This window comes from Cylas formicarius, unplaced genomic scaffold (genome assembly GCF_029955315.1).
Source record: "Cylas formicarius isolate icCylForm1 unplaced genomic scaffold, icCylForm1.1 PGA_scaffold_4__25_contigs__length_36172078, whole genome shotgun sequence".
In the NCBI taxonomy this organism is placed as follows: domain Eukaryota; kingdom Metazoa; phylum Arthropoda; class Insecta; order Coleoptera; family Brentidae; genus Cylas; species Cylas formicarius.
Genome location: NW_026844334.1, coordinates 9,402,331 through 9,422,747, shown reverse-complemented (window position 1 = coordinate 9,422,747; position 20,417 = coordinate 9,402,331). Strand labels below are relative to the sequence as shown.

The following is a 20,417-nucleotide window of genomic DNA, read 5'->3' as shown; positions in this document are numbered from 1 at the left end:
AATTCGGAAAGAGCTAAAAAGTAAAGCACCAAAAATATTTTATTGTTCAGCAATTAAAACACAATAAGTGGATGAGCTTCGTATGTATCGTAAATCTTGCTCCACGTTGTAAACTCTCCCATATTGGGTGATTTCGCTACTAGCGACTCATCTATATCGAGGTACTGGATGTTGTCTGCAGTAACTTTGGGCCACGTGATGTTTTGCAACAATTCGGATTCGTCAGGAGTTGGATTTCTATAAGAAAGTTTAAATGTATATGCTACTTGTCGATGCTATTAAATACTCACAGAGTCTTGGCAAAATTAGTCCACAGTTTGGTAAATCTTCTTCGTGTTAATAAATCTGCGTCGGTACCTATTGGATAGGGCTCCATCTTGAACAGATAGGCCAGCTCATCGAAATGAGCGACTTTCCCAGCCCCTAGAATGAAACATTGGGGAAATTGAGATTTTAGATTTTTTCATAGACAGTTCTACCTTCTACTTTATAGTTAGGCAAGCTTTTGGTTCCGTAAAATGAGAACTGGTACATATAGACGGACGTATAGTTGGACGCAAGTTCGGCTTGCTTTATTGTAGCTCTTCTAAATATATTATCCGTAGAGTACTGTAAAAATTCGATTTATGTAACCTCCATGATGATTATCAATAACAAACCTCGAGCGTTTTGGCTAGGTTTACGAGAAACGATCCGTTGTTACCTACGTAAGCGTTTCGTATCAGTTCCCCAACAAACGTTCTGTTCGAGTCCGGTAAGAGATTCCAAGTGGTTGGAATCAGCTCGGTTGAGTCTTCGTCAAATGTCTGCGCAGCACTTTTGGCATTCTCTAGGGCTAAAAGTTTTTCATCAGATAATGGCTACAACGTGCGATATAGGGCGTACAAGTCAGGAAACTCAAGGATTCTTCCGAGTTGGTTCCCAAAATAAGAGGCACTTGATTAAATCGTCCCGAAACCAGAAGTTCGTAGTTAGGATCTGATATGAATGCTTCCTCGTCATCTATTTCTAAGGTAGGCACAAACTACATAGGAAAGGTTTATTAATTTCTTTTAATATCTTTATATACCAGCTTACGCCATGAACGTCTACGTAGGCGCTCGCGTCATTCAGATCTTCAGCAGATTGTTTTAACAGGAAATCTCTAATATGCTCGGTGGTATTATTCTCTGATATGTTATTGTCCAGGACTTGGGCCAACTGGTATATAAAAGATTTGGCTTCCAATTGGTAGGTGACGCTCAACGAACATCCGCTATGACAAATAGCAGCCCGAAACAACCCTGAAAATACTCAATAGGAGATCACAAGATTTTACATTTAATACTTACCTGACGATTTTTGACTCAAAAGATGTAACCCTATTGACATCCCACCTGCACTTTCACCAAAGATAGTTATTTTCTCGGGATCGCCTCCAAATAGCGCAATGTTAGTCTTGGTCCACTTGAGTGCCAGCAACTGATCTTTTAAACCAACATTTCCAAGGATCGCTTTATCCCCGGTGGACAGAAAACCAAAAGGACCTAATCGGTAGTTAAATGTCACCACGATCACGTTTTCCTCAAGGAGGTAGTCGGGTCCATAATATTTATATGAGCCACTACCAGTTACAAATCCCCCACCATGTATCCAGAACATTACTGGGAGCTGTTCTGAAATCTAACATACATCGACGGATATAGATTAGTATTTAAAGTCGAATCGGTTACTTACATTCCAAGACGGTGTGTATACATTGATAAATAAGCAGTCTTCCCTTATGGGCCTACCATCTGGGAAGTAATCGATTAGAAAGAAACAAGAAGCACCCTCCTCGCTGGCGTTTCTGATTCCACTCCAGGGTTGTGGTGGTATTGGAGGCTAGGCAAGAATAACTCGGATATATATTAGTGACTATTACAGAACGGCTGCGTTTGGCTTACCTGAAATCTTAGCTCTCCCACTGGCGGGGAAGCGTAGGGTATTCCGTGGAAAGCGTAGAAGGATTTGTTTTCAGATGATAGCATTTGGTGACCTTCGATGCTTCCATCTGGTAGATTTACTATCAAATCCGACACCTAATGGCAATAAGCAGTAAAGAGAGTGTTTTTAAGAAGAAGAATGCTGCGCTTTTTTTGCAATTCATGATTGGCTTCACTATATTTTAAATTCATTATTTAGTGTCCTTTTTTCAAAATGGGAGCTTTTCAGCTATTTATGAAACCGATTGCGAATGTAATAACGAAATATCATGTTGCAAATGATATTATTTAAACATTAATCATTAAGTTACTTATCTTCTTAGTTCATATTTCTCTTCAATGAACAGCAACACAAAATACTCACCACGGGTGACAAAATAACACCAAAAATTGCAACCCCCACGAAGAACATGGTCTAATTAAAAAAATAATTTTACCAGATACAATGTAACAATTTTCGATTTCGACAATAAATGAGTTTTTTGAAACCAATAGCGATAAGAATTACATATCTTGAGCTTTCATTATCGGAAATTGTTCACACGTAAAGTAGATAAGAGCTTTCTAAGAGTGTTGATTAGTAAAAGCTTGGTGCGGGATAATTGTAAAAAAAAGTATAACAAAAAGAGGCGGTAGAAGTTAAAACATTTTAAGAACTTAATGATCTAACAGAAAACATCAACAAAAGACCTTTAAAGTTTTAGATTTCAATATCAGAAGCATTTCAAAAAACATTGATGAATTGATGAATGGTTAATTTCGCACCGATGACTTGATGTACAAGTTTGGGAATATAAATATCAATAATGGCAGTATAATCTTTATTAAAAAAATATAGTTATTAAACAAAAATTGTTTATCTTGGGAAAATAGAGATTATTGAAATTTTAATTAGAAGTTTGTTGGGAAAACATTTACGTATCTCTGCAATATATCGTCCTCTGTCTGCTCCTGAAAATTCACTGTTGGGAAAGCTTTATCCATATCTAACTATTTAAGACAAGTCTGCACACTGACAGGTGACCTAAACATAAACATATTAAAAGAAAATACTGATACAGTAACCGATATTTAAACGTTTTAAGTAGATATGGATATATATCATTAGTCAATCAAATGTTTGGTTGATGTTTGGACCACTTTTTTATAAAAAGCAACATGCAACCAACCAACAAAAACTCGCAATTCACATCATTGGCCAGTGTCTCTATCTTCACCGTTTTATCCAGTTACAATATTACACAAATTATGCAAAAGTAAAAAAAAATATAGCAAATAAGTTCAAATTTTTTAAATATGTAAACGACCGCTGTGAACTCAACAAAAATAAAAATAAACAGTTATTGTAAAAAGAGAAAACTATGGATGACCATGAACCGTTACAGTGAGTAAAAAACAAAAACGAGCTTTTCAAAAATTTCATGGAAAATCCTGTCTTGTACAAAACAGAATACTGGAGATATAAGAATCACTTAAACCGACTTATACAGACAAGAAAAAATAATTATGATCAACAAAAATAGCAGAAAATGGTGGAAACGCTAAAGCACTCTGGGATACAGTAAATACAATAAATAAGAAAAATAGAACAAACAAAATAATACAAATAAGAACTGTAGAGAATGTACAATTGAAAATGATTTTCAAATTGCAAAAACTTTTAACAACTATTTCTCAAACGTGGAGCAAAAGCAGAAAATATAATACAAAAGTATAAATTTAAGTGAAAACGACAAAATAATTTCTATAGGATTGCTGAAATTTGAAAAAATCACCAGGTTTTGATAACATAAATATAAATAATAAATAATATAAATATAACTAAATATAACTGGAAATTTCTGTAACAGAAATCTGTCCTGAAACATTTAAATTATCTATTGTAAAACCCCTATCTAAAAAAGGCTACAAAAACCTCCCAGAAAAACATCGATTACTTGTATGTAACATAGCAAAAATTTTTGAGAAGAGAGATTAGGAACGAGAGAGATAGAGAGAGAGAGAGAGAAAACAAAAAAATTTTAAATACACACATTTACAGCTCACTGGAAGACAATAACAAAAAATTTGAAATGTTTCTCGATTATTCCAAGGCTTTGACACAGTTGATCATAAACTGATGTTGGAGGTCTTGCAGGACTCTGGCGTGCGCGGAATACCATGGAAACTATTTTAAAGTTATTTTACTGAAAGAATACAGAAAACAAAAATTAATAATACTTATGGTTTTCCTATGGTGTCCCCCAGGAATCCGTTTTAGGGCCAAAATTATCCACTCTACACTTCTTCTTTGTTTTGCGAACGACCATATCCTGTACGAAGATGATTCTTGGGATAATCTCAAAATCAAAGTGGAAAATGATTTTAGCAAACAATCGAGCTGGTTTAAACAGATGTGTGAATGAAGAAAAAACAATTTTGATGCCATTTTCGCGCATTAAAGGGGGTTTGCCAAATTTTCACATTTTAGATATATAAACAAGAAGCAATAAAGTTGACCGAAATTGAAATATTTAGGAATGACAATGGACACACAATTATAATGCAATAAACATTTACAAACAGTAGCAAACAACCTAAGGTCAAATTCATTTTAGACACATTTTAAATAAACATCAAATATTAACACTTCATTTTGCACGTTTACAATATGGTGTTTTGGGATTGGGAAGGGTACAAGTAATACATCTGAAAAAATTGGAAATTGTTCAAACAGTTTATAGTTTTCCGAAAAACTAGAAATTACTGCACTATTTAACAACGGTTTCAAATATTTTCAAAAACAAAACCGGACTATAACATTACATTATTACAATTCTCGAAATAGAGAAAAGGGTGATAACAAATTAGTGTAAAAAACAAATAGCATTTAAGACAGAGATCTGTAAGCCTCTAAGCACCAAATATAATATAAATATAAAAAATATAATATAAATATACAAATAAAATAATATATATAATTTTAATATATAATATATAATTTAAGGGTTTTAGGGAGAATTTTGATGTTTTTATTTTGTCGATATTAAAAGTAAACGAATTATTTTTAAATTAAATTTGCCGTTGTCTGTAGAATAAGTATATTATTATTATTTTAAAAGAAGGATATAATACAAAATTGTCCATTACAGCAAACATTACAACTTCACTTAGTGACTGATAATTTGGGAATGAAGTCAAAACAATATTTTCAGTTTTCACCGTAGACCAGAAATTTTTGTGTACTTTACTATTTAATGTCACAACCAATTTTATACGAGATTTGTGGGGTTTTAAGAGCTGCCAGATATAGGTTATTAACGTTCAAAAAAATGAATAGTAGTTTGATATACGGTTTTGGCTGTTCGATAAAAGAAAAGTTTAGCAACTATTTATTTCAAAAGTATTGTCAATACTATTTAAAACACAATAAACGGCCTTTCGGCATACGTATAATAAACCCTATTCCACATTGAAAATTCTTCCATATTAGGCGACTTCGCTTCGAGGATATCACCGATATCTAAGTACTGAATGATATCCGGTTGCACCGCAGGCCAGACAATATTTTGCAACAACTCTGAAGCCTCGGGAGTTGGATTTCTGTAAAATTAACCTGAGTATGCATCGCCATCACCCGATTCAATCTGAGACTCACAGTGTTTTCGCGAAGTTAGCCCACAATTTCGTAAACCTTTTGCGGGTCAACTGATCTGCATCTGTAACCAAAGGATACGGCTCCATTTTAAATAAATATGCTAGCTCGTCAAAGTGCGCTACTTTGCCAGCTCCTGAATAATAAGTTGAGATTAGTCAACGCCAAGTTACGATTCTCTCCTACCTTCTACTTTGTAATTGTTTAAACTCTTGGTTCCATAAAATGAAAACTGGTACAAGAATACTGACGTAAAGTTGGATGCTATCTCGCCTTGTTTTATGGTGGCTCTTCTAAATATGTTATCCGTAGAGTACTACAAAAATAGCTGTTACAAACATTTCTCTAATGATTTCGGAACAAACCTCGAGAGTCTTGGCTAAGGTTGCATAAAATGATCCGTTTTCCCCTACATAGGCGTTTCGTATCGTTTCCCCTACCAAAGAAAGATTGGCGTCAGGCAAAATTTGCCAAGTGGACGGTACCAAAGCAGAGGGATCTTTATCAAATGTTTGAGCTGTTTCCTTTGCGGAACTCAAAGCTTAAAGCTAGCGATTAATGGGATATATTATATAACTTTGCAATATTTACTAGTTACAAAACTCAAAGACTCTTCAGAATTAGTGCCTAAAATTAGGGGCACTTGATTGAACCTCCCCGACTCGAGCAGTTCGAAATTTGGCGCTGATATAAACGCTTCGCCGTGTTCTACTTCGATCGTTGGAACAAACTACAACATTAAACCATTTTTTTTTATATGAAATATGATCACAATACCCATTACCCCATGGTGGTCCAGCTGATGACTGGCCTCCATTATATCCTCTGCTGATTGCATTATCAAAAAATCTCTAATTTCAACGCTACTATTTTTTTCGGAAATACTGCTATCCAGTTGTTGGGCGAGACTATATAGGAAGGGCTTAGGGTTTAAATTATATGTGACGCTCAACGAGCAACCGCTATGGCAAATTGCTCCCCTAAATAAACCTGAAATTTGGTTAAATCGTAAGATCGTAAAAAATACTATAGAATTGTATTCGTAGAAAGAAAGCATTTGAAATTCTTAATTTGTAATTTACGTAACGCGATGCCCTTCAATTTGACACCTACATGACCCTACATGACGCTTTATGCTGTAAAATTTAAACTAGGCTGCCATCTCGCGATGAGTGGCGAAACTACATATGAGATGATCACTACGGGATGGGGGGCATTGAATTAAGGATTTCCTTCTACTGCTACTTCGACTTTTGGTAATTTACCTGCCGATTTTTGGCTCACCAAATGTATTCCAACTGACATCCCGCCAGCGCTCTCGCCAAAAATTGTTATTTTCTCTGGATCACCTCCAAAAAGTGCGATATTGTTCCTGGTCCACTTCAGTGCCAAAAGCTGGTCTTTCAATCCAAAGTTGCCCAGTATCACATCATCTCCAGTAGATACAAATCCTAATGGACCCAATCTGTAGTTAATAGTTACCACAATGACTTCTTCTTCCAATAGGTAATCTGGGCCATAGTACTGATAAATGCCGCTTCCAGTTTCAAATCCTCCCCCGTGTATCCAAAACATCACAGCAAGTTTTTCTGAATTCTGAAAGCTACGTGCGTTTGACCAGGTTAGCTGAGATGGGTAAATATTTTACATTTAGCGATGGAGTGTAGACATTCAAGTACAAACAGTCTTCACTCTTGGGACCATCGTCGGGGAAGTAATCGATTATGAAGAAGCAAGATGGGCCTTCTTTAGTGGCGTCCCTTACATTATTCCACGGTTCTGGTGGTATCGGTGACTGATTTGAAGAATACACTTGGAATGTAAGAGATCTTTGTTACTTACTTGATATCTGAGTTTGCCTATTGGAGGAGACGCATACGGTATTCCGTGAAACGCGAAGAAGGTCCTGTTTTCAGACGAAAGCATTTGGTGTCCCTGAATTTTGCCATCTGGTAGTTCAACTATCAGATCCGAAACCTACGAGTAAAATATGGAAATGAAGATTGAAATGACCTTCTGTTACTACTTACTGCAAAAGAAATATGTATTAAGAGCAAAACTAGTTCACGCATTTTTGTTTTAAATATAGTACGATTCACTTTAAGAAACAAATGCCTGTTTTTGGTAGTAGGAACTCAGAACTGGTCTCAATAACAATAAAAAAGAATTTGATCTTGTAAAATCCGCAAGCTTTGTGAAAAATAAGTGTGATTACCAATTACGTAAACACTTGAGTTATCTCACTTTATCCACTTCGATATTTTGAAAGCAATCTAATAAAATAACAAAAATTTTCACGATATTAAATGAAGTGTCCCACGATGCTGGCGAATGTCTTTTTGTGCTTGTTTCTTTCAACTGCGGTAAGCTGGGTATCATTTAACCTAGAGCGGTGGCAAATATTGTCTTCAAATACTTCTCAATTTTTAAAATTGAGAAACAATGTGCAACTTATTGGTTTATGTTATCAGCTGGGAGACTTAATCGTAACCATACCAGATGGACAGCTGCAAGGCAAGGAGCGTAAAACCGACCAGAATACTCCATTCTACGCCTTCAAGGGAATTCCTTACGCGGCTCCTCCAATAGGCAGTCTTAGATTTCAGGTAAAATAGAAAAGTGTGAACTCGGCTTATTGAGTGATGTTTGGTATTGCTCTTTAGAGTCCTCAACCCCCTCAGCCATGGAGTGGTGTCAGGGATGCCACAAATTATCAGAGTTCCTGTCTCGAATTCGTTCATTATTCAGATGATCCAAATCCAGGTCCGATGAGCGAAGATTGTTTGTATCTCAACGTTTACACTCCCACAACAGATGTGAGTATATCTACTAATAACAAGCAGTCACCATGCGATATCTTAGGTTGCAGCAAACTTACCAGTCATGGTGTGGTTTTATGGTGGATCGTTTTTGACCGGAAGTGGTATATACGACTATTTCGGCCCGGATTACTTGTTGGACAATGAAGTCATTGTCGTAACTCTCAACTACAGGCTTGGTCCATTAGGTTTCCTGTCTACCGGAGACAATACCATTCTAGGAAACGCTGGTTTGAAAGATCAGCTCATGGCTTTGAAGTGGACCCGGGATAATATTCACCAATTTGGTGGCGACCCTAATAAAGTTACGATTTTCGGAGAAAGCGCGGGAGGGATATCAGTGGGCCTTCATCTTCTAAGCAAGCAATCTGCAGGTCTCTTTAGGGCAGCGATTTGTCAGAGCGGGTGTTCTTTGACTGCCCTGCTTTTTCAAGAAGATCCCTTAGCTCACGCTGTCGATCTGGCCAAGGCGTTCAACCCCAGCATCACAGTGCAAACTCCAACAGCAGAGATTCGTGATCTTTTGCAAAGTCAGTCAGCTGACAGTATCGTCAATGCCTTCAAGCAGATGTCTGACCAGGTAAAGTAGAGAGAATGTGTACTCATAGCCAAAAGTTCAATATTTTATGGTCTCAGGGTTGGGTAGGAACAGTACTGGAAGCCACAGACCAAGAAGCATTTGTAACTGAAGCAAATTATGGTCTGGTTCAGTCGGGAAATATCAACCAGGTACCACTGATATTGGGGACAACTTCGGAAGAGTCGCTGGGATTTCTTGGCAGTAAGTTATTAACCCACTCACTCTGATTATGAAAAATGTTACTATTTTAGGTTTGGATAATACGATTTATTGGTCCCAAGTTTACGATCAAGATTCGTCGACTTTGGTACCAGCCCATTTAAATCCCGTCGATGGAGCCGATACGAAGGCGATAGGACAGTTGATAAAAAATGCCTACGTTGGGGAAAATGGTAGATTTTCCGACAACTTAGGATCAGCTCTAGAGGTGAGACATCAGCAAATTCTGAACGAAATCTAATGGACTTATTTAGTATTATAGCGACAACGTATTCCTGAGAAGTACCCTCAAGCAAGCAGAACTCCAGTCTAGTTACACGTCCGTATACTTATACCAATTTTCCTTCTTTGGGACGAGGAGCAAAAACCGATTCAGCGTGCAGGGTTCGGGCAAAGTTGGTCACGCTGATGACGTTTCGTACCTCTTTAAGGTCTCTACTTACCCTCTCGAAACGGATGCCGATTTCCTGACACGGACGAGAATTTGCAAGCTGTGGACGAACTTTGCAAAGACTTTGTAAGTACAAGAACGTATGGGGAACTTAAGTGCAAGAACGTGTCTCTGACGAAGAGGTTTGTATTGCAGGAATCCCACACCCGAATCGGATGATTTGCTGCAAAACCTCACCTGGCCTGAAGTCGCCGCAGCTGACGTGAAATATTTCGACATCGACGATGTTTTGGAAGTCAAAAGTAACCGAAAAAGTAACGAGATGATAGTTTGGACAAACATTTACGACACGTACGCCAAACGTCCGATTGTTACTTATTAAATGCGATTTTTCCTTTGAATACAAATTTACAACGGTTTTGGTTTTTACAGTATTAAAAAAATTACGCAATTCGCCTTAAGGAATATGCGAGTATAATATTTTTTTGGTCGATTTTCGTAATTTTTTCATCTTCCCCCAACTAATTTTATGATATGAAAACGCTTAGAGGTGATATTGTAGATATTGCCGGTAATATTCTGCTTCTATATATATATATATATATATATATATATATATATATATATATATATATATATATATATATATATATATATATATATATATATATTCATCCGGAAGGCAGAGGGAGCAGAAGTTCCATATTTCCACTACGTAGGATTTAGGGAAAAGAGACATATAATATTAGCCTTTCCATTTTACTTTAGTAGTTAGAAAGGCATGACATTCTAGAACCCCATATAAGGTCTCGAGGCGAAGTTTTCATATACATAATTCCACATTGCGTATTCTTTCGCTCTGTTATTCGGTTTCACGCTCAGAGTTTCGTCTATGTCGAGATAACGGATATCGCCATTTTCTACTTTGGGCCAGCTCACATTTTGCAGCAGCGACGACGTTTCGGGGGTGGGGTCCCTGAAATAACCAACGCAATTAAAGCGTAAAATGGCTCCAATGTATTTTCCTTACAAATATTTCGCGAAATTCGCCCACAGTTTCGCGAATCTTTTGCTAGTCAAGATATCCGCTTCGGCCGTTAAGTTGAGGAATTTGAACAGGTACGTCAACTCATCGCCGTGACCTACTTTACCGGCTCCTGTATATAGTAAAATTCTTTAATAAAATCGGTTACTTCGAGATTGACGGGCGTCACCTTCGATAACTACTCTAGTCTCGCTAGCGATACCGTAGTACGAAAATTCGTAGAGGTACACGGACGTATAATCTGACGCCAACTCCGCCTGCTTTAGAGTAGCTTTCCCGAACAAATTGTCGCTGTAATACTAAAGAAAAGTTACTAAAGTTATACCAACCGGGAAATTATAGGTACCTGCAAAGTAGCTGCCAAGTTATCGGAAAAGTTTCCGTTAGGTCCAACATACGCTTCTCTAATTAGATTTGCCGCGTCTTCTGGGGTGCAGTTTTCTTTCAGATGGATATCGTTCGGAATTAAAGTAGTTATGTCGGAGTCATAAGACGCCGCGGTAAGCGTAATGTTGTTTAGATCTTGAAAGAGACAGTTGATTAATCGTATTTGACAGACGGAGAGCGAAGAATTAAATAGAAAAATTACATTTCAGATTGTCAGGGCACAGTTTTGGCACCCTTGCTGTTTTTTATCTCTATTTTATCGTAAATATATTAGAGTTTTTCAATGGTCGTTATATAAATATGTATAGGCTAAACTTTTATAGTTTTGGATGATGATGTATAATGTAAAAATTAGTATTAACAACGAAAAACTTGTATGAAAGGGAAATAAAATACTTAGGGCAAAGTACGGCATTAAGGAAACGGACAGCCCTAGAGATTTGAAAGAAAATTGATATCAGGCATCAAACTGCTGGAAATTATTTTCGAGTTTCTCAAGTGGCCATCAGCATTTCTTATCTTGAATTTTAAGTTCGTTTCTACAAAATTTTCTAATATTCATTAGAGTTAAAGTAGTTAAAGTAGAGCAAATGTTTTAAAGCTGAGATGCATTCAACTGATTTTCTAAAGGCTGCTCGCTGTTTCTCTGAAGGGAATTAGGCATCTTGGCAAAGTGGAATTTTTTTCCAAAATGCAACTTTTTTTGAGCATTCACTTCTTTTAATCATATTTTAGGTAGGATAATGATATTAGGATACGATTTTCACTGGATTGTTATGTACTTATTTGATTATCTAATGCCGTAAAAAAGGCACATCGTTGGATTTGTTCTTTTTCCAGAAAATTATTTTTTTTTGCGATTATGTGGTCAAAAAACGACACCTGGTGGAAATGTAAGCAATCACAATTAATTACGAATGAAAACGTAGAGAAAGCCATTTTTACAACTCCAAATTTTATTAAAATCCTTGCACAGATAGAGCAAACAAAATTAAGCTTTAAAACAGTACTCATTTTAAACATATAAGAAATTTTTGAAGAAACAGAGTTTTAAAATTCAAGATAACAATTACCCCATTTTAGAAGCTCGAAGCTAATTTCCACTACTTTTTCTTGGATGATTTTTTTTTAATTTCTAGGATGGTTCATTTTTCTAATACAATACCTTGTTGCTCTTTCTGGGACACTACATTTACTAAAAAAATTAACTTTATATCCAGAATAGTCAAACATTTGTCTATGAACACCATCTTATTGTATTATAGAATTTTGTTTTCTTCAATTTACCAATTTATAATAATAAAATACAAAACAAAAATTTTAAAAACAAGGTCTCAAAAATTATTATTATAAAAGATTACACGTGGCTCGCCCACACAGACATCATCAGACATATAAAAACGGCCCTCATACGTAAATAGATCATCGAATATGGCGATTGGTTTTATTTTCTAATATTTATATCTTACATTAATTTTCTATTTTTTATCTAGTGTTATGGTGAAAAGAGATTATTATTGTTATTATTTATATTATTCTGAATTGCAGATAATACGCTAAATGTAAACAATTACTTATATATTTGTATGTTGGCTTATTTCTGGTTTGATCCATCATGCATTTGATAATGAATTTTTGGTCGTTACATTTGTTTTTACTATAATTTTTATGTTTTTCGGTCAAAGAGGTTTAGCGTCAAAGAGGTTATAAATTTGCTCACGGCTCGTAAAGTTCATTTCTATGCTCATAGTCGTGTTTGCTGCTGCAAGATATATGGCCAAAATATTGGTCTATTCACCTCCAATAAAACCCAAACATTCCTCAGAGACTGTGCCTAGTATGAGAGGAACTCGGCTAACATTTCCAGTTTCAACCAGATTGTAATTCAATTCCGTGATGAACGAGTCAACATGGTCGACCTCCATTATGGGAACAAACAGGTATGTCTACAACACCAAAACTGGAGCAAACATATGATAGCGTACGGACAGTTTCAAACCAACCATCGGATTCATGTCTATCGACTTCGACAAGATGGCATCGGCCGACTGGTTCTGCAAAAAGTTTAAAAGATCTACGGACGATATGTTTCTGGGCAATTCGGAATCAAGGCGCTGGGCTAGATCCAAGGCGATTTCTTTCGGCTTCACCTCGTGTAGACCCAGAAGTGAGCAGCCGCTCTGGCAAATAGCTGCGCGGAACAAACCTGTCAATATAAATATTTTCTTGCTTAGAAGTTCTATTAATTGAGCATACTTGCCTTTGGATTTTTTGTTGGTGATATGGTGTCCGACAGATCTTCCACCTGCGCTCTCGCCAAAAATAGTAATTTTGTCTGGATCGCCCCCAAACAGACCAATGTTACGGTTGGTCCAATTAAGAGCAAGTAACTGGTCTTTCAGTCCGGCGTTCCCCAAAACTACGTCATCGCCGGTGGATAAAAACCCGAACGCTCCCAATCTGTAGTTAAAAGTGACTACAACAACGTCTTCTTCGATGAGGAAATCCGGTCCGTAGAAGTTACCCGATCCTCCCACAAAGCCTCCGCCATGAATCCAAAACATTACGGGAAACTTTTGAGTATTCTAGATAACACCAATCATCATTTTAGTGTACTTTACTTAGTGGAAGAATATTCTTATATGCTTATTTTTATGTTGCTATGAAATGTCTGATGAAAAATGCATTTATTGTAAACTGGGCATTTTTTTCACTTCTTAAATCCTCTAAGATTAAACAGTAAGTATAAATTATTAATTAAAACAGAACCTTTATGAATTTTCACCACTGATTGTGTTAATTTTTGAAAATTTAGCATTTTTATTTCACTACTTTTTGAACTTACATTGAATGATGGAGTGAAGACGTTAATTTTTAGACAGTCTTCGCTCAGCTTGTCGCTATAACTCGGTGGGGTAAAGTCGAAAATTGCTAAACAGGCATCGCCTTTTTTGGTGGCATCCCGAACTCCTTTCCAATGTTCCGGATTTACGGGAGCCTGAAAAATAAACGCATAAATCTAGAATTTATTGTCGAATCCTGATGGATGAATGTAATTACCTGAAACCTCAAGTTACCCAAAGGAGGAGCCGCATATGGGAGACCCAAAAAAGCGTAATATGTTTTCCCGTTATCCGTTTGTAATTTGTGTCCTCGGATTTCTCCATCAGGTAGGGTGATTTGAGGGTGAGAACCATCCTCAAAAATTCATATATACAGTTAAAATTATAGAAAAGCAACATTAAAAATAAAACTTACTGCCTGAAGAAAGAAATAACAGCACCAGAAAATCGTGAAAAACATTTTGATTTCTATATGTAACTGTGCACTGCAACGACGAACGAACCTGCGTAAATATATATAGGTATACAATTCAAAGTATTTTTGTACTTGAGATAATAACATTGTATTGAAGATTTTTGTTGTTTTTAGGTCAAACGTAGTTGATCGATTACTTTTCTTTTTATTTCCTTGTTTGGTGCTAAGTTAGAAACAAAGCAGCAGTAATAGAATAATTCCATTTCCATTCCTTCCTGCAAATGTAAGTACTGGGTTTGTTTGTATATTTTTAACCCTACCTACCATTACCCTTTTGATTATAATTTTTTAATATAATTATAGATGAGTTCATATCTATTTTAAATGCGCTGGATCTCCATTTTTCCTAGTTGTTTATTTTCCGATCAACAGAGATAATTTTTCTTCCATTTAGCCGGGGTTGCAGCTGGTAATTTAAATAAATACCAGTGAAATTAAATGATTCGTCGAAAAGTGACTTAGGCTTAGCTTCAAAAAGCACATACTTGTGTGATAGATTTACTAGGTGGATTTCATTAAAATTCACTTCAAAAATTTAAAATGGCTCTTCCGCTCTACGCATCTTAATAATCTGAAAATATTTTCTAGTCTTCTTTTGGCCACTTTGGTAACCAAATCGCCACAACAAACAGCTTTCTGTGTTCCACTTAAGAACTGTACACTCTTGTGAAATCTTTGTTTAGGGATCGGATTTTTTTAAGAATAAAGTGTCAACAAATTATTATTCAGGACTACATAAAACCTAATACTATATTATGCAACAAGTGCGGTAATTTAACTCACGAGTTTATTTGACACGAGCGGAGCACAGCGGGGCGAGTGGGTAATAAACAGGTGACTTAAAAAGTTTTACTTTTTCTACGACCGTTAGATTTTGGGTACATTTTCGCAAAACAACAAGAATACATTCACTGATATGACCGTCAGAACTGACAAATGTCAAAATTCAAAGCGTGGGAAATATATCCGATTGCTCTCAAACACGCGCGGTAAAATCGCAGAAATCTCCGAAGTGACTCGGATCCATGGGAAACGAAACTGACGTGGTAAAGTGACGCTTGCCGCAAGCTAGATCGGTGTGTAATTAGGTATTTTACAGACGCGAGTACAAAAATATATTAATTTCCGGTTCGAATACAGGGTGCTCGAAATATCGCGGGCGCCTCGCTTAAGCATTACTCCTGTTGAATGTTTATAGCTCATTTTTGGTAATTCTTTTTGGCTAGATACATCTTTTGAAGCGGTAAACAGAGAAGTACTTCTAGAGAATTTTTCAAATTGCAAATTAAAAAAATAAATATTGTAAACCTTGTAAATAACGATTATTTTGTATATGATATTAGGATCTTACAAATTGCAAAAATAATGATAAAATAGTATATTATGCAACAAGCGCGGTAAATGGAATTTGACTTACGAGTTTATTTGACATGAGCGGAGGGAGTTAAAAAGTTTACTGAACCTGTTGCATACTATACTTTTTCTACGACCGTTAGTTTTTGGGTACATTTTCGCAAAACACGAATACATTCATTGACATGACTGTCAGAATTGACAAACGTCAAAATTCAAAGTGTGGGAAATATCTCCGAAAACATCCGAATGCTCCCAAACCCGTGCGGTAAAATCCCGGAAATGTCCGAAGTGGCTCGGATTTGTGGAAAATGAAACTGACGTGGTAAAGCGACGCTTGCCGCACGCTAGATCGGTGCGTAATTAGGTATTGTACAGACGAGAGTAGAAAAAAATACTTTTTAAGGACATTTATTTTTTAGTATCATCTTAAAACTACAGCTTTAATAAATCTTAGTATTCGAAAGGTATAATGTAAACAAAATTAAAATATAAATTAGTGAGTGAATTTGACAGTCGAATATTCGCTTTTCCATGGCAATTTTTAATTAAACAAATATAATTTTAAGAAAATCGTTACTGTCTTTCAGTGAAATCTATCCAACAAAAAAAGAATGATCAAAATTGAGCATCGAGCACCCTATATTGGAACTTCATGGAAATAAGTATGGTTAGGTTTTATGTAGTCCGGAATCAGAATTCGTTGACGCTTAATTCTTAAATAAATCCCTAACAGCTCTTTTCGATATTGGACCTCAAAAATTAGTCCCACTTAGTCATGACTTCAGGATGATGTAATAAGAAACATAGGGTTTTAGTGCATTTTTGAGAGATCTATTTAACAAAAAAAAATTATCAAAATCAAACTTTAACCCTGCATTGAAACATTATAAAAATTGGTATGGTTCGGATTCCAATTATTTAAAAAAAAATCCCCAGTGGCACTTCTCTCTTCTCTCTCTTTTGTTAAATAGTCCCAGTTGACCATGACTTTAAGTTTAAGCAATAAGCAATACAAGATTTTAGTGCATTTACCATATACATAGGTTTTACAAGGGTATACAGTTCTTAAATGTGACACACTGTATATATTTTATCTCTACGTTTTCGTGTCACAAAATACCCAAACGTGACCAATGTTACACTACAATTGATTGACGCGCGTTAGTGCTTCGAAGTCATTGTCACCAGAAAGCTGAGATCAAATAACCCAAAATGCGGAATCAATATCAATAACTTTCAAAAAAACTTAATTTAATTTCTATCTTAAGAGGTAAACACAAAGGTCAAAATGTTACGAAGGGTCTGGCACCCCACTTGAAGAAAGTGTAGTTCCACTTGAAGTAGGTCTCTTCCTTCAGATTAATACCGAGATCTATAGTGTCGCTTATGTTTAGGTACACTAAATTCTGGGGCTGCAGTTTTGGCCACATAACGTTCCCGAGTAGATCTTCACTGTTGGGAGTCGGGTTCCTGCAATGAATCATTAAGTTTTGCTCCAGCAGAAGTTGACTAAAGATCCTACAGATATTTCGCAAAATTGGTCCAGAGCTTCACCATTCTTTCAATCGTCAACTTGTCACCTGCATTAATTAGCGATATGTCTTTACGCACAAACAAGTATCTTATATCATCGCCATGCTCGCATTTCCCTTCAGCACCTACAGTGATGAAACAGTGTGTTGTTAGGCCATTGAGATGTAGGACTACTTACCAAGTACATCCAGGTGAGGAGTATTCAGTTCGCCCGAGTAAGCAAATTGATACAAAAACACATCAGTGTATACGGATTGAAGTTCCGCATGTTTTATTACTCCTCTATTGAACAAATTATCACTCTTGAGCTGCAACAAGCTGTATAAGTAATGGAGGCAACTTATTGCTACGTTATTCCTACCTGCACCGCCTCGAACAAATTCTCACTGAAGCTACTATCGTCTTGGATGTACATATCTTTAATAAACTTTTCTATTTCGGGATCATCCGATGCATTGGCCGGTACGAAACCATAAGGAAATATGTATTCTTCCTCTGTGTCCAATTTTTTGGCTTCAATGTTTAACTCGTCCCAACCTGAAATGTCCAACACGCAGTGATCAAGGTGCTATCAGAAAATGATAACGACTCACTTGGAAGTTGCGTTAGAGCCTCTTCGGAGACGATTCCCGTTATCAACGGGACTCGATTGAAATCGCCGCTCTCTAGAAGGGTGTACGGACTTTCCCACAGAAAGGCGTTTTCGTGTTCAACCTCGATGGAAGGCGCCGGTAGACCCTACCACGAAATCCGACCAATAAAACAAAGGAAACAACAAACAATACTATGAAAATGAATAACAGCGGCCAAAAACTTTAACAATTCATAAGATTCTTTACTTTAGACAAATTGTGCAAATAAATAAAATTGATGGAATAATGATACCTACATCTTCCTTTTCGAGACTGATGCTAAGGATATTGCCGGCTGTTGTAATAGCTTCAAGCGACTGTGCGTTAAGGAACTCCAGTAGCTGCGATGAATTGTGGCTTTCTTCGGATACTTTCTGGTCTATTAAGTTCGCCAGCAGATAAGCGTATTTCCTGGGAGACCGATAGATAGAAAAGGGAGTTAGCGCGGAACCGCTTTGACAGATCGCTGCTCTGAACAACCCTGAAAAAGGACAAGAAATGGCATTCTGACGACTACTTTCCTAATTTTAGTACCTGCAGATTTTCTACTAACAAGGTGGAGACCACACGCGCTTCCACCAGCACTCTGGCCGAAAAGCGTAATTTTGGAGGTATCCCCTCCGAAAGCTCTGATGTTTTTTTTTATCCATTGTAGAGCTATGAGCTGATCCTTCATACCGGCATTTCCGGGAACCACAGTGTCTTCGGTAGAAAGGTACCCAAAGGGGCCTAATCTGTAGTTGAACGTAACGACCACGACATCTTCCTCGACAATAAATAAAGGATTGAGTGCTGACATTCTTCCAGACCCGTAAGCGTATCTACCGCCGTGAATATAAGCCATAACCGGTACTCTTTCCTAAAGAAACGTCTGTAACGCTGTCTTTCATTTTAGCCGGATGCAGATGCTTACCGACATTTTTAGGGAAGGCGTGTAAACATTTAACTGTAGGCAATCTTCGCTTTCTTCGGCGGGTTCGTCCAGGTACATGGCACCAACGCAGGATTTTCCTTCTTTGGTTGCATCCAAAATTCCGTTCCATTTTCCTTTAGGTTGGGTTTCCTGAAAACTCAAAGTTTTGTAAGCTGTTTATGTGAATAATTACATTAAAGGACTCTAAACTTATTTTTATATAATAAGAAAATTTTCATTTGCAAAACAAGAACTGAATAAGACCCCAGCTTAAAATCGGATGTTAAATTTTCTTCTACAGTGTAGGTTCAGAAGAAGATAATTCTGCCTCTTTGTCCGGAAGATAAGTAAAATTCTTAATTTTTTATACTTTATACTTAACATTTTCAATATGACAACTTCCAATCCAACTACGAATATTTGCAGGAGATGGTAGGCTACTTTTGTGAAGAAAATTTTCCATAAATTAATAAAACAAACCGTAAAACAGAACGTGCAAAGTGTTTAGGTATCAGTTTTATGTATTTTCTACCATTTTGCTGCTATAGTGGAAGAACGAAAGCCAGCTCGGCAAAAATTGTAAATTATCTCAAAAATCATTCAAAATTTTTATAATCATTCAAAATTTTGATATGGTAAGTAAAATTACATGTTCTTTTTAAGTGATTAACCTTGCAGATAAAACAACACGTAACATTTTTTTGATACTTGTTGCGTTCTAGGAGTTATATTAAAACTAAAAAAATTCTTCATAAACTGTCAAAGAAAAACCATACACGGCTAAAGGATTTTTTTACTTACTTGAAATCTGAGCTTCCCAAGTGGTGGGACAGCGTATGGTATTCCTTGAAATATATGAACTGCATGATTATTTGGACTTTTTGATATGCTGCCCTTAATCTTTCCGAGGGGAGTGCTTACGATGACGTATTCCGACTGAAATTTGTAATTTTTTCAGTCGCGAAGTAGAACTACTCTGAACAAAGTCTGTTTCGGTTTTGTTCTGCTCACCTACCGAAAACGCCGGCCACAGCAACCACATGCACACCCCCGTCGCCAGTAACAACAGGAACACCAAAAACACCAAGAAACCCCTCATTTCGCACTCAAAGGAAATACAGCTGATTAGTTTTCGATTTATATGGTTAATTGCAGATTTTATCTCGAGTAGGTATGCGCGGAGAAATTGTTATCGCGCTTTAATTTTTCGCCAAAATCACAAAAATTGGCAGAGCCTGAAATTGCCTTTGATTAAATTGTCACAGCTCTCGACAAAAACCCTCGCTTTACAAAGCACTAACTTTATTGGTTGCTCTTGCATGGTAAAACTCGTAGGGGTTTACCTTATCTGGCACTTCAGGTTGTTTACGAGAGGGAAAATGGGAGAGCCCGGGGTATTAGGACGAGTCGACTCTCTATGGGTGATCCGACAGTCACGTGGGTGTAGGCAAGCCACTTATACCATATGGCTTTTGGAGGTCCGAAGACGAACCAAATTTTTGCGAAGGCAAAGTAGTGAAACCAATGGATGCTGACTAAGTGTTTGCTCAGCAAGGATTGACTTAGTTAATTAAGATTCGCTAATTAAACCTTGTTTGAAACTATGTAACCAAATGTATGGAGTTG

The 20,417-nt window shown here is 36.6% G+C and overlaps 5 protein-coding genes across 5 annotated transcripts; 1 reads left to right on the top strand and 4 right to left on the bottom strand.

The window, feature by feature from the left end:
- Positions 1 to 53: 53 nt before the first annotated feature.
- LOC132700873 (juvenile hormone esterase-like) lies at positions 54 to 2,403 on the bottom strand. Its single transcript, XM_060668450.1, has 10 exons — positions 2,329 to 2,403; positions 1,926 to 2,060; positions 1,717 to 1,863; positions 1,332 to 1,662; positions 1,078 to 1,283; positions 886 to 1,024; positions 660 to 835; positions 480 to 609; positions 291 to 423; positions 54 to 237 (listed from the first exon to the last, which is right to left on the bottom strand). Exons 1-10 carry the CDS (start codon positions 2,374 to 2,376, stop codon positions 54 to 56), a joined length of 1,629 nt encoding a protein of 542 aa, XP_060524433.1. The 5' UTR covers positions 2,377 to 2,403.
- A 2,638-nt stretch (positions 2,404 to 5,041) lies between these two features.
- Positions 5,042 to 7,775, bottom strand: LOC132701587 (juvenile hormone esterase-like). Its single transcript, XM_060669658.1, has 10 exons — positions 7,629 to 7,775; positions 7,441 to 7,575; positions 7,247 to 7,393; positions 6,864 to 7,194; positions 6,383 to 6,588; positions 6,190 to 6,328; positions 5,964 to 6,139; positions 5,785 to 5,914; positions 5,602 to 5,734; positions 5,042 to 5,546 (listed from the first exon to the last, which is right to left on the bottom strand). The coding sequence occupies exons 1-10, from the start codon at positions 7,668 to 7,670 to the stop codon at positions 5,363 to 5,365; spliced, it is 1,623 nt and encodes a 540-aa protein (XP_060525641.1). The 5' UTR covers positions 7,671 to 7,775; the 3' UTR covers positions 5,042 to 5,362.
- Positions 7,776 to 7,895: 120 nt separating this feature from the next.
- Positions 7,896 to 10,055, top strand: LOC132701581 (para-nitrobenzyl esterase-like). Its single transcript, XM_060669648.1, has 8 exons — positions 7,896 to 7,961; positions 8,070 to 8,204; positions 8,262 to 8,414; positions 8,461 to 8,997; positions 9,054 to 9,198; positions 9,249 to 9,424; positions 9,471 to 9,733; positions 9,803 to 10,055. Exons 1-8 carry the CDS (start codon positions 7,905 to 7,907, stop codon positions 9,987 to 9,989), a joined length of 1,653 nt encoding a protein of 550 aa, XP_060525631.1. The 5' UTR covers positions 7,896 to 7,904; the 3' UTR covers positions 9,990 to 10,055.
- A 297-nt stretch (positions 10,056 to 10,352) lies between these two features.
- On the bottom strand, positions 10,353 to 14,372 carry LOC132701584 (carboxylic ester hydrolase-like). The gene is made up of 10 exons (XM_060669654.1): positions 14,298 to 14,372; positions 14,100 to 14,237; positions 13,885 to 14,037; positions 13,300 to 13,624; positions 13,043 to 13,245; positions 12,838 to 12,985; positions 10,999 to 11,174; positions 10,822 to 10,951; positions 10,638 to 10,764; positions 10,353 to 10,583 (listed from the first exon to the last, which is right to left on the bottom strand). The coding sequence occupies exons 1-10, from the start codon at positions 14,340 to 14,342 to the stop codon at positions 10,397 to 10,399; spliced, it is 1,632 nt and encodes a 543-aa protein (XP_060525637.1). The 5' UTR covers positions 14,343 to 14,372; the 3' UTR covers positions 10,353 to 10,396.
- A 1,887-nt stretch (positions 14,373 to 16,259) lies between these two features.
- Positions 16,260 to 19,911, bottom strand: LOC132701580 (juvenile hormone esterase-like). Its single transcript, XM_060669647.1, has 10 exons — positions 19,807 to 19,911; positions 19,593 to 19,727; positions 18,792 to 18,941; positions 18,413 to 18,737; positions 18,136 to 18,359; positions 17,840 to 17,984; positions 17,608 to 17,783; positions 17,425 to 17,554; positions 17,236 to 17,371; positions 16,260 to 17,183 (listed from the first exon to the last, which is right to left on the bottom strand). The coding sequence occupies exons 1-10, from the start codon at positions 19,888 to 19,890 to the stop codon at positions 16,997 to 16,999; spliced, it is 1,692 nt and encodes a 563-aa protein (XP_060525630.1). The 5' UTR covers positions 19,891 to 19,911; the 3' UTR covers positions 16,260 to 16,996.
- Positions 19,912 to 20,417: the final 506 nt, after the last annotated feature.

What these genes read in the sequence shown, in the direction of transcription:
- LOC132701580 (XM_060669647.1), bottom strand. Translation starts at nt 19,890, where the DNA reads ATGAGGGGTTTCTTGGTGTTTTTGGTGTTCCTGTTGTTACTGGCGACG. An exon ending in TTGGGAAGCTCAGATTTCAA is followed by an intron (nt 18,942 to 19,592) that starts GTAAGTAAAAAA and finishes TTGAGTTTTCAG; the next exon opens with GAAACCCAACCTAAAGGAAA. An exon ending in ATTTGTTCGAGGCGGTGCAG is followed by an intron (nt 17,555 to 17,607) that starts GTAGGAATAACG and finishes AGCTTGTTGCAG; the next exon opens with CTCAAGAGTGATAATTTGTT.
- LOC132701581 (XM_060669648.1), top strand. Translation starts at nt 7,905, where the DNA reads ATGAAGTGTCCCACGATGCTGGCGAATGTCTTTTTGTGCTTGTTTCTT. An exon ending in GCTTGTTTCTTTCAACTGCG is followed by an intron (nt 7,962 to 8,069) that starts GTAAGCTGGGTA and finishes TTATGTTATCAG; the next exon opens with CTGGGAGACTTAATCGTAAC. An exon ending in GTCGCTGGGATTTCTTGGCA is followed by an intron (nt 9,199 to 9,248) that starts GTAAGTTATTAA and finishes TTACTATTTTAG; the next exon opens with GTTTGGATAATACGATTTAT.
- LOC132700873 (XM_060668450.1), bottom strand. Translation starts at nt 2,376, where the DNA reads ATGTTCTTCGTGGGGGTTGCAATTTTTGGTGTTATTTTGTCACCCGTG. An exon ending in GTGTTATTTTGTCACCCGTG is followed by an intron (nt 2,061 to 2,328) that starts GTGAGTATTTTG and finishes TATTGCCATTAG; the next exon opens with GTGTCGGATTTGATAGTAAA. An exon ending in ACTAATTTTGCCAAGACTCT is followed by an intron (nt 238 to 290) that starts GTGAGTATTTAA and finishes ACTTTCTTATAG; the next exon opens with AAATCCAACTCCTGACGAAT.
- LOC132701587 (XM_060669658.1), bottom strand. Translation starts at nt 7,670, where the DNA reads ATGCGTGAACTAGTTTTGCTCTTAATACATATTTCTTTTGCA. An exon ending in TAATACATATTTCTTTTGCA is followed by an intron (nt 7,576 to 7,628) that starts GTAAGTAGTAAC and finishes TTTTACTCGTAG; the next exon opens with GTTTCGGATCTGATAGTTGA. An exon ending in ATCAGCTGGACCACCATGGG is followed by an intron (nt 6,329 to 6,382) that starts GTAATGGGTATT and finishes TTAATGTTGTAG; the next exon opens with TTTGTTCCAACGATCGAAGT.
- LOC132701584 (XM_060669654.1), bottom strand. Translation starts at nt 14,342, where the DNA reads ATGTTTTTCACGATTTTCTGGTGCTGTTATTTCTTTCTTCAGGCA. An exon ending in TCTTCACTCCATCATTCAAT is followed by an intron (nt 13,625 to 13,884) that starts GTAAGTTCAAAA and finishes GGTGTTATCTAG; the next exon opens with AATACTCAAAAGTTTCCCGT. An exon ending in ACTTGGCAGCTACTTTGCAG is followed by an intron (nt 10,952 to 10,998) that starts GTACCTATAATT and finishes ACTTTTCTTTAG; the next exon opens with TATTACAGCGACAATTTGTT.